The sequence below is a fragment of the Hirsutella rhossiliensis genome (genome assembly GCF_020360975.1).
Source record: "Hirsutella rhossiliensis strain HR02 chromosome Unknown scaffold00006, whole genome shotgun sequence".
Lineage (NCBI taxonomy): Eukaryota > Fungi > Ascomycota > Sordariomycetes > Hypocreales > Ophiocordycipitaceae > Hirsutella > Hirsutella rhossiliensis.
In genome coordinates this window covers 353,462-365,175 of record NW_025408672.1, presented here as the reverse complement: position 1 = coordinate 365,175, position 11,714 = coordinate 353,462, and the positions used below count along the sequence as shown (strand labels likewise).

The window sequence follows — 11,714 nt, the reverse complement described above, 5'->3', positions numbered from 1 at the left end:
AATTAATAAAAAAAGGTATAAAACTCTATAGTAATTATAAGTAAAAGAGTTAAAGAAGAAAAGAAAATAAAAGAAATAGGAGGTATATATATATACTCTTTATATTATAATTACGCGGCCGATATATAGGCGATACTATAATAGTTACTTAGCGGTAACGGCTAGTATAATAACTATTAATATTATAGAGCGTAGACTAACGTATATTTATATAGGTATATATACGCAATATATAACCGAAACTACCTCTCTTCTTAACCGAATATATATAGTATAGTAAAAGCAATATATATTAAAGATATAGCTAAGACGTTTATATAAGAGGGAAGATAATTATAAGAGCGCTACTAAGAGGTACGGGCTAATAAAGCACTTAGGTATATAGTACTAATATATCGGTAGGGTATTACTAGGGAATCGTGCCTACCCCGCTTATATATTATAGACTACTTACTACTCCGATAAAAGAAGAGAAATCCTACTTCTTATAAGCTTTAGTCTTATAACGAGGAGAATATAATATACCTAGCGTAGTACCTCTAGCTATCTCTACTACCTAACTAATCGTACCGTAATATATATTCCCTTATAATAAGAGGCTATAGTTATACTTAGTAGACCTAATAGTTATATATAAGGAAGCCTACCTAATTAATATAACTCCTTAAGCCTAAGGATATTATATAGGCTTAACTAAGGTATAGGAATATCTTAGTACCCTCTTTTAGCTAGCTATATATAGTTACTATACCTATATAAGCCCCTCTCTTATCCTAATAGATAGACTAAGATATATATTACTAAATTTACCTTTCTATGCCCCTATTTCTTCTACTATGCTCTTAAGCCCCTGCTTAAGACTTACTTACTTTTATTTAACGTCCGGAGAACTAGTCGGCTTATTTATTTTATCGGGACAAAGTCTTATATAACTAGAAAGATACTATGCTTATAAGAGTTTAGGGAGTCAATTAGGCTCCGACCACTGCCTAAGTCAAGTGGACGGAAGTCCCAGATATATACACACAAGAACGGTGCCCATGAGGGTCAGGACGCCCTCGGCTGGGGCGGAATGTTGTTTTGACACGAAGGGGTAGGTAAAGGGGTTATTAATTCACTTCGTAGTCAGTCCGACGGAGGTCAACGAGAACGTAGTCCTTGCCGATCAAGCAGTCATTATCCTTGATCATCTCAAGCACCGTCTCTCGCGTGATGGTGCCCACTGATTCCTTGTTGTTGCGCGGAGGCGGATAGGCAGCATGCCAAGGGGTAGTAGCCGCCGACTCGCTGGAAGCCATCATCTTTGCCAAGGCGGCTAACCGACAAGTACCCCGTTGGACTGGTTGGCAGCCTGCTGCGATGCGATCGTGGTATGTAGGCGGCAGACTCTAAGTCTGAGCAGCGTCGTGCTCGACAGTCCCGTCAACATGTCCTTTCGATGAGGAAGCGGTAAGTTATTATTTATTGACCCTCCGCTCGCTACGAGGAAACCGACGGAATCCCTTGCTTACACCACACCGCATGGTCGAGCGGGTGTGCGGACTTTTTCGGAGAGGCGTGACTGGGAATGACCTGTCGGCCCAACAGCAGACCATAGGGGAGGAGTCAGTCCCTCATTGTTATTGGCCAGTACTAAAGTCAGCCAAACAGCAGACCACATGGGAGTGAGTCAGTCCCTCATTGTTATTGGCCAGCACTGAAGTTAAAGCGTCCCCTGTGGACAGGCTCTTCACTGCAGTGAGGTTATTCGAACTGGTTCAATTGGTTATATCTTGTGTAACTAGGGAAACGTGTCCCATACAAACTGTGTGCAAAGACCTTCCTCCCTGTGTCTCACCTCTTACTCGCACGTGACTAGCGCGGTCGATTAGTTATACGTGCGCGATCGGTGCCTAGTGCACAGGTGGATCCAACACTGGAACCTCTTTCTAAATCGATGATCGCGCACTAATCAATCCACCAAAACACACCAAACACAGCGAATTAAGATGAGATAGGAAAAACACGAACAAGAACACCAACAAACTCCTACCACGATGCATCACTATGTTGGATAGTGTGCTCTGACTGTAGCTCTCCTCCCCACACTGGGTGTGTTCTGCCACACGCCATCATGGGCCGCATTTCGAGCGCCGGATGCGCTAGCTGATTCCATCGGTCCCACGTTGGAATATGGACACGAGGATCTCCTCGTTAATGTGAATGGAATAAAAGAACGACGGTAAAGCAGAAGAAGGGAACGAAAAACCGATTAAATCTCGTCGAGAATTGTTGTGTTATTGCGATGAACGAATCCTTCCACCCTCACGTTTAGCTGATTGTCGCTAATAAACTGCGTGAGGGCGCTGTTTGGTGATGCCTTCGTCATAGCATCGGCAGGGTTATCTGCGCCGTTGACCCAACGGATTTCCGCAATATCCCTTGATTCATATGCCTGCCTCAGCGCCATGATATCTATCATGAGTCGCTTCTCTGTTGTGGTGCCAAGTTTGACGAGGCACTCATAGAGGCTATATGAATCTGTGCAAATGACGAGCGGATTTGCTTCAGATCAAGGCGTTGTGCGATCGTATTGACCGTTTGCTTGATCACAAATGCGAGATCGAAGCCCGATGTCAATCCATAGATCTCTGATGCAAGAACGCTTCGAGTAACGCGCTTGCATTTAGTTGAGCTCAATGAAGAATGTTTCCGCGGATGGAAAATGAATCGGTTGATTGCGCGGTCTCATTGGCGATGATAATCACAAAGCCGATTTGAGAGCTTAAATCCTTATTGTTGGCGAATGATCCATCGGTGAACACAAAGATCTTCGCGCTCTCGAGATCGATGGGTATGTAACATAGGCCACGGTCGGGATTGTTGATCTGCCATTCAATCCGCTTGTTCAAAGCCTTGAAGTCGGTATTAACGGGCTCTTGGGCTTGTGCCGCAACGGAACAATCGTATGTTGCTTCGGGTTGGCAAATCGAAGCGATATATGCCCCGGGCGCGTTGAGCAGCATAATCCTGATGCCTACTTGATGCCTGAAGATTGATCTCCTCGAGGTTTTGGGCTTGGCCCTTCTGCCTGACGATGACACAGCCATTTTGTATGGTCAGGCGGCTGCCGTTAAAGTCGCAGATGGAACCTTCTTGGAGAATCTCTTTTGGCTTGGCCTTAAAGCAGAGTTCTTTCTCCTCGATCTTGAGAAATGCATCTGTGCCAACAATGAATGTGTCATCCGTTTGCAAGGCCGCGATGCCAAACAGGTCCTTGTCGGCGATGTTGTTTGCCGTGATCAGAAGGCACGGGTCAAACGAAGAGGTTTCCATATTAAGCTTGCGGCAGTGATGGTCGTGATATGTGTTGAACCAGTGGGCTCCTGCCTCTGCGATGCCATATAGCGGCTTCACGATTCGCAGGATTGTTCCCTCTGGATATCTTCTTTTGAGTTCTTGAGGAAGGGCTGCAAGGATGACACGGGCCAGCTTGGTCTGGGATTGTGTGTATGCCATCGTGATGTCTCTGATCATGATGAACATATCCCGTGTGCAGAGAAACGGTGCTAAGGCCAAGGCCACGCGTTGTGCGGGCCGGCTGATGGTAGGGCTTGTGTGAGGATCCCACGTTTCCCATCATCATTGTATCCTTGCACAACGAGGCGTGATTTCTCGTATGGCGTTGCAGTATTTCTTCCCTTAACCTCTCTGACCATTCGTGATTTGAAGACACGATATCCACCATGTTTATTCGCATCGAATTCTTCGGGTACAATGACCCCAGCGGCGAGGAGGTTCGTGAGCTCGAGTGTGTCGGAAGCTTCAAATGGGAAACCGGTGCTTGTGATCTTTCCTTCAGCTCGTAGCCGCTTGGCTAGGCCGAGATGTTCCATTTCTTTTCGAACAAGAAACGCATTAGCTTCATGATGAACGATAAATTGAACGGGTGAGCAAACAATAGTGGATTCTGATGTGCCATTTTGTGCAGCATCCTTCCTAGGTCGGCCACGCCTGCGCGGCCTCTTTGGCTCAGGGTATTCGAAAGGTTTGGGTTGGTCTTCTGTGGTAGGAAGAGGAAGAGGTTGTTGAGTTGTGGGTGGAAGGGAAGAGGGTTTTGAAGAGGATGTTGTTGATCGGATTGTGTTGAGGAAGGAGTGATTGTTGTGTTGATGGGTCTGTGCGGCTAGGGCTAGGGTCGGGTTGCAACTGAGGAAGGAGCGATTCCGGGTGACGATAGTACGGTTGGACGCATGTACTGCGAAATTTCGCTGGTCCGTTGTCCAGGTCAACTGCGATTTCCGTATCCGTCACCTCGAGCACTTTATATGGGCCTTGCCATCCGTGCTTCTCGCGAAATACGCGAACTTCGCTTCCTAGCGCCAGGGATAGGGCAGGCGCAACGCTGTATCAGGCCCATTACGCGTATTTAACGCGGTCTGAACCTTCCTCTGGGCGTTGATCTTCCTCAGCTCTGACATCGTTCGCCACACCGCCTTAGCTCTTGCCATTGCGGAAGGTGTAGGCGGCGAATCCATCGTCATTCGAGGCAGAGCACCGAAGACGAGGAGGGTTGGAACGAGGCCATCCGGACCGGCTGTGTCGTTGACAGCCTTGAAAGCCATTTGAAGGACTTGATCAGGGCTCACGGTATCCTTCAGCTCTGCCTTTAATATATCATATGCTCTTCGGACGGGCACATGATACTTCTCAACCTTCCCAACAGCCCAATGTGCTTCCACAGGCACCTGATGACACGTTATTCCCATCAATTTCGCTTCTGCTTGGAACTCGGCAGCAGCGAAATTCGTGCCTGCGTCATGAGTGATCACATCGGGTGGTCCAAGGTATGTATCCATCCAACATTGTTTCAACGCGAGCCACGTTTCCTTGGCCGTCATGTTGGATAGGAATCTCCTGCCTGATAGGCAGTGGCTTGATCAACAACATGGAGGACTGGTCTGCCACCCAATGTCATGACATCAACGATGACTTCGTAATTGAAGTCACAATCATCCTTCAAGCTGAACTTGAACCTTCGTGGCGGGTCGGATTTCATCTGACAGTAGTGGCAGAACTTCTTGATCATTTCCAGAGCTTCGATTTCCACATCATGGCCAGCCGAATTCAGCAGCTTGTGCAGCCGATACACGGATGGATGACCAAAACGCGTGTGGAGGCGCCGCAATTCAGCCTCCGTGAGATATGCCACTGATGCCTCTTGTTTCCGCAAGAAGAACCACGCGTGACCCCATCTTCGAATCACTGGAACGCTCACACCATTGCCAACGAGCTCGTTCGTGACGTTATTTAAATATACGCCGAGCCGATCCATATCAGCTAGGCATAGGAGGAATGGCGTTGGCACGTTGACTATATGAAAATCAACCTCTCCCACTGGTGTGTTCAAGGTGATCACGCCAAGTGGTGTTTCCAATCTTCCTGCACCAAATCTAACTGGTTCGGGCTTGCGATCATCACGGAATTGGACTGGGGGCATCTCTCGTTGGAGAGCACGCAGTTGTTCGATTCCTCCCGTCGATATGCATGCCGCACCTGTGTCCGGCATGATTCCTTGGAACGAGTCTTGAGAGTAACGATCTAGTATGAATTGTGTGGGTTCGTCACTGTTGAATAACTTGATGCCTACTGGAGATCCGATGATGGAAAGCTTCGTTGGACAGAAGGTCGCAGCAGCGTAGAACGATTCATAAGGGTCAGAGGAGTCAGAATCGTCGGATTCCTCGGTGCTCGAGTCATCCTGATCCTGTGATTCCTTCATAGTCAGCCAAGAACATAGCATACGAACGAGATTGACCGTGGAAGCCTCTCTCTCGTAGATACTTCTCTTTGGCTGCTTTTCTCTCGTTTTCAGGATGTCTCGTTGAGAAACAACCTTCCTTGCCGCAAACGTAGCATTTCTTCTTCCAATTTGGCTGACGCCTTTGTGATTGACCTCTTGTTCCGCCGGAATTTCGCTGAAATTTGCGATCCACGAAGTGCTGATCATGTCCTCTATCCAGGTCTTGGGGATATTGGCCACTGGGTTGTTCAGATCGTTCATCTTGCATGGCAGATAGCGATGATCGAAGCTGTGATGCCAATCCCTCAAATGTAGGTGCGGGAGAGTATATCGCGAGTCGGAATTCAGGCACACCACGGCACGCCCTGAGCGTTGCATCGATCAGGCCACCTTCGCCGCCAGACTTATCCCCGAGTGCTCTCCTACAGAGCCGCAATTTCGTAAGAAGGGCCTGGAGGACCTCGTCAGATGACTTACCGGGCATCTCAGCCCGAAGTCGGCTGAAGGTGAGGGTGCTCCAGTGGGTATGATACATCTTCTGGTTGATTTCGGTGTCAAAGTGCTCTTTCATCTTCTGATACATCTCAGCGAAGGTTAAATCAGTGCTGATTTCGTGTAGAAAGAAGGACTGAGCTTCCTTGGCCAGAATCGAAGGAAAACACCATGGAATTTAGACGGAGGAATGTTTGCTTGACGGCACACGCTCATGAATTTCCGGATCTTGTCATCGAAGATATCGTATGGTTCGCCGGTATAGGCTAGTTTCTTGTCCCATATCTTAATGAATCTAATCGTGAGATCGGCCTCAACTTCCTCGTTCTCGAATCGAACAGGTGGAATGCTCGTGTATGCATCTCGGAAGTTGGTAGTCCGTACGGGGAGCGTCTGCTGATACCGAGGGATTCGCGCCATTGATGCTGAGGCTCTTGCTGAGCGGGTTGATGGGTCTCAATGATCTGAGGGATTCCGGTTCCGCCGGTCGGGTAATAGTTGGCTGCTGGATTACTACCGGTGCCGGTGACGATATAGCCGCTTTAACAGTTCCTTGGAGCAGCTTCTGTTTCACCTTATATGCCACGGTGTTTTCAGCAACCTCTTGACCAAGCAACTCGTTCTCATCCCATTCAGGAAGTTCGTTACTTGTTAGAAGGCCACATAAAGCTCGAGAGATGCTAGAGTTGGCCTTGCCCATATAGATCCCCCTAATTCTGAGAAGCGTCCGGAGTCTTGATCTAAGGCGTGGGTTGATTAGTTCGAAGTCATCATAGCTCCATCCCGTGAAGTCGTTATACAGATCCCCAAGCAGGGCAATTCCGTGGTTACGTTTATCCACCGTGTATGTTGCCACACAGCCTAAGAAGAAGCTGTTGCGGTGGACAGGGAGGAGCTTTGGGTGATAGGTTCGTTGAGGAAATCCGCGTCGAAATGCCTGATCGGGAGTGAAGGGCTCCACGATCGTCAGGTTCCGTTCAACGAGTTGCCTGTCTTCGAGAGACACGTTGGCCGGGGTATCCTGGGCTGTTGCCGGGGCTAGTGCGGCAGATGAATTGTCAGACATATTGACAGGCTGTGTGCTGAGAAACAGGGCACAGGGTGTCAATGAGGTTATCAATGTGCGATAGGGCACGCCTAAGGGTCGCTGATGACAGCAAAGCTTAGGCACGGTTGGATAACTAGAGTGGGCTCTGATGCAGAGTCTTCGTAGCAATCCGCGCGTTGTAGCAACTATCCTACCGTCAGGAGCTCGCTTTGCAGAGCGTGACGATAGGTTAGCTCTCTTCCGTCTTGCTGTTCTGTGTCACCTTTGCCGGGCGACACTGATCAGTGTGGACAGGCTCTTCACTGCAGTGAGGTTATTCGAACTGGTTCAATTGGTTATATCTTGTGTAACTAGGGAAACGTGTCCCATACAAACTGTGTGCAAAGACCTTCCTCCCTGTGTCTCACCTCTTACTCGCACGTGACTAGCGCGGTCGATTAGTTATACGTGCGCGATCGGTGCCTAGTGCACAGGTGGATCCAACATCCCCTCCTTTTATTTCCTCTCAGCGAGCCCTCGGTTCCCCGTCCCACAATGCGTGCTTGTAGAACTTGGAGCTTGATGACCTTCCCTTCACCTTATTAACTTGTGGTATATGCCCTACTGGTATCTCTTTCTTCTCAGTTATCCTTTCTTCTCCTGCTATAGTACGCACCGGTGAGGGCCACACGGTGTCCTTTTCTCTCCAGTTTATTTCGTGGCACCCATAGATGCACACCTCCAAAGTCGTTCTACCAGTGCGGCCATCTGAAAACGCAACAACACAGATACGACCTGCAACATCATATACACAGAAACACGTAAACACGACCGCATATTACACCTCAACTACCGCTAGCATAGCTTCGAAGCAAAAACAAGGAAAACCAGGCCGCCTCGAAATGCACGCCAACATAACTCCGGCGGTGGTCGAGCACAACGGCAACGGCCAACTTGGCTCCGAGAACCAGGCCACTAATCGCAGCAAAGGCCCAGTATCAGTGTCTGCCTTCAAGGATCTAGGCTTTCTCGATCGCTACCTGGCGGTTTGGATCTTCTTGGCGATGGCCATCGGCATCATTTTAGGCAACTTCGTCCCGGAGATGGGTCCCACCCTACAGAGGGGCAAGTTTGTTGGCGTGTCGGTGCCAATTGGTATGTCCCCGTCTCGACTTTCGAAGGCAAATTCGACCGGGCGCAGTGCTTTGGGCTAAAAATACCGTTTTCCCACTACAGCCGTTGGTTTACTCGTTATGATGTACCCAATCCTGTGTAAGGTGCGCTATGAAGCGCTACACAAACTCTTGTCGCAAAGGGGAATGTGGAAGCAGATATGCTTTAGCATATTGGTGAACTGGATTCTCGCGCCTTTTCTCATGGTAAGTGTGTAGAGAGAACCGTGAGAAGACCCCCGAGTATTGGCCAACATTCGTACGACCGACCAGCTTGGCCTCGCCTGGGCTTTCCTTCCAGACAAGAGCGATCTTCGCATCGGCCTCATACTCGTCGGACTCGGGAGATGTATTGCCATGGTTAGGGCCTTCCCTTTCCCCCGAATCGTCAAGTGGTTGATACTGACTCGGTTCGTCCCTTAGGTTCTCATCTGGAATGGCCTTGCCGGCGGAGACGACGAGTATTGCGCCATCCTCGTCGCCATCAACTCGCTGCTGCAAATGGTTCTCTTCGCGCCGCTTGCCGTCTTCTTAATCCGCGTCATCGGTGGGGAGCCGGGCACCTTCGACATATCCTACGAAGTCGTCGCCACCAGCGTGGCCGTCTTTCTTGGCATCCCGCTCGGAGCCGCTGCCGTAACGCGGTTTGTACTCCGCGCGGTGGCTGGGCACGTCTGGTACCAGAGAGTCTTCCTCCGATTCGTCTCGCCCTGGTCTCTCATTGGCCTGCTATATACCATTCTTGTCCTCTTCGCCTCCCAGGGTCGCCAGGTCGTCCACCAGATCGTATCGGTGCTCCGGGTCGCCTCACCGCTCCTAGTGTATTTCCTGTTCGTCTTCTTCGTTACCCTTTGGGTCGGACGACTGCTCGGCTTCAAGTTCTCTCATATGGTGACGCAAAGTTTCACCGCCGCCAGCAACAACTTTGAGCTTGCCATAGCCGTGGCAGTGGCGACGTTCGGCCCCGACAGCGATCAGGCTTTGGCGTCTACCGTCGGCCCGCTGATTGAGGTGCCCGTCCTAATCGGCTTGGTATATACGGTTCGATGGATGGGCAATAGGTGGAATTGGAAGTAAATGAAGGGTTTCCCTCTATCGGTAGCATATGCGAAGATAATATAAGTTTAAAATGCATTAACTAGGTTGCCTATTTTGGGGCATACCACAAAATATCGCTTCTCATTAACCGGTCAAATGCCCATTCGTGGTAGACTAGGGGGAGGTGATGTGATCGAGTAAGGCAAATAGCAGTCTATGGTCCACACGGCACCCATCACCCTCGGCGACGGGTCCCCGATAGCCTGGTCGTAGCCACCGATGAATAAGCCACGGTTCGAGGCCGGCATAGTTTCGCTCCGTGATCAGTTGGTTAGCGTCGCGGCAGCGAGTAGTCGATTCCTTGGGCTTAGGCGGCGGCATGGTGCAGTATTCCTCCTCATGGTTGCCCACGGCGCCATCGTAGCCGACCCAGGTTTCGCATCTTGGTGCACATGCTAGCAACGGATCGACTAGATGGTCCGTCGGCACTAACAGCTCACTATCGCCGTGGAAGTGTCGTCGTTGCGTTGTGTGGAGAGCGCCGAGAAGTCCGCCGGCTACGATATTGCTCCTGCATGCAGTGTTCGTCACTAGGTGGTCGTCGTCTGGCTCAGAGGCACGCATGGGCTTGGGGCAGGCCTGATGCTGGGCCAACGGTGAGTGCGACGACGGGCGCGGGGGCTGTGATGATGATCGTGATGGTGGGCTGGGGTTTCGAGTGGTGGCTTCATCAGCGCGAGTCGCTGAACCCGATGCCCGGACATGCCCGAGCTCCGCAGTCAGGCGTTGAACCGTTGCCAGTGCCTGCAGCAGCTGCAACTCTGTTCCGGCGAGCTTGGACTCCAGTTGCGCGACATGACTCCTCGCCCTCTCGCGGTGGCGTCGTTGATTGTCGCGCACACGTATTCGCCTGTCGTCTGCTGACTTGCTGGACCACTTCGCAATGAGGACATCCGGGTTCACGCGGGACCGTCGATCCATCGTGTTCCGCGGGGAGAAGACAATGACGTCTCTAGAAGGGAGTCCTGATCGACGAGTTGGACTGGACAACCTTCTCAAGACACGAACCGTGAAAGGGCAAAGGTGAACGCCGACGGTTAGTTCCGTACGGGGTGGGTTTAGGGGTTCCTGTGGAACGCGGAATGAAGGTTGCGTTACTCTCTCCTGTTATTGCACCACCCCGATACTCGCCGCATTAATAACCCTGCTATTACGGTGGCGCCTCGTCTCGTTCCCGCAATCCGGCGCTAGGCCTGTGCCCTCAACAGTCCCAGTCCATGCCCTGTCGCATTTGTCAGGCTTCGGGCAGCACTAACCCACCCTGCCGAAGCATGGCTATGGCAACTAGTTCAACTCTCCCCTGTAAAAAATAATTGTTAGCAGCTGGTTAGCCGTACAGGATCCACAGGCCGCCCAACCGCGCTTTTGCTGCGGGGTCTATCGTGACCCTAACAACATAGAGGAGGATCTTAGGAGAGTTCATATTCCTCTTCGAAGCCGGTCTCGACAACACGTCCACTCGGACCTCATGGCACTCTTCGGAACCAAGGAGCTGTGGGTATCGGAAGGTCCGCCCTTATAAACAACGGTGGCTAGTCGCGGAAGTTTTTCTCCCTTAAGGCAAGCTGCGCGACAGCCTCTGATTCCTTCTGAGGGGTTTTCCCTACCGCCGCTCCTCGCTATTTCCATCGCTTGGTTACTGGAGCATGGACTGCGGCAGCAGCCTTAGCAACGAGCGAGAGACTTCTGACCGGAAAAACCAAGGGTTGACCATTGTGGCGTTGCCACGCGCCTGGAAGTCCCGCTGACGGGAGACAGGCTTCGATACGGAGCGCCGAAGAGCCTATGAAATGCTGGATGGACACTTGGGAGGACCGCCTCCGGAGATCGACCTCGACAGCTCGGTTCTGGGTGGCCTTCGGTGGCAGGAATTCTACATAGTCTAGCTCAGCACGTCCTGTGCCCCGTGATGGGGACCTGAGCAGCCTTTCGGCCGCTGGAACGGAAAATACACACACACACTAGTTATGATTCGAATTTTCCTGAAGCCAATGCGACCGACCATCTTGCAGGACGAAAAATGCCAAGGAACAGCAAGAACTCCAGTTCGATTTGCTCAATGACGAGGATGACAGTACGAACGATTACGTGGTCTGTAGCATCATTGTGGCCAATTCGACAAACGCGGCCGACGTGATGAGGA

The 11,714-nt window shown here is 50.7% G+C and overlaps 3 protein-coding genes across 3 annotated transcripts; 1 reads left to right on the top strand and 2 right to left on the bottom strand.

Moving 5' to 3' along the window:
- Window positions 1-2,251: 2,251 nt before the first annotated feature.
- On the bottom strand, window positions 2,252-3,516 carry HRG_06275 (uncharacterized protein; the record flags this gene model as incomplete). The annotated part of the gene is made up of 5 exons (XM_044864746.1): window positions 2,252-2,520; window positions 2,664-2,674; window positions 2,722-2,894; window positions 3,076-3,159; window positions 3,211-3,516. The coding sequence occupies 5 exons, from the start codon at window positions 3,514-3,516 to the stop codon at window positions 2,252-2,254; spliced, it is 843 nt and encodes a 280-aa protein (XP_044719686.1).
- Window positions 3,517-8,203: 4,687 nt separating this feature from the next.
- On the top strand, window positions 8,204-9,550 carry HRG_06274 (sodium bile acid symporter family domain-containing protein; the record flags this gene model as incomplete). Its single annotated transcript, XM_044864745.1, has 4 exons — window positions 8,204-8,456; window positions 8,538-8,680; window positions 8,747-8,833; window positions 8,897-9,550. 4 exons carry the CDS (start codon window positions 8,204-8,206, stop codon window positions 9,548-9,550), a joined length of 1,137 nt encoding a protein of 378 aa, XP_044719685.1.
- Window positions 9,551-9,685: 135 nt separating this feature from the next.
- Window positions 9,686-10,492, bottom strand: HRG_06273 (uncharacterized protein; the record flags this gene model as incomplete). Its single annotated transcript, XM_044864744.1, has 1 exon — window positions 9,686-10,492. The coding sequence occupies one exon, from the start codon at window positions 10,490-10,492 to the stop codon at window positions 9,686-9,688; it is 807 nt and encodes a 268-aa protein (XP_044719684.1).
- Between the last annotated feature and the right edge of the window lie 1,222 nt (window positions 10,493-11,714).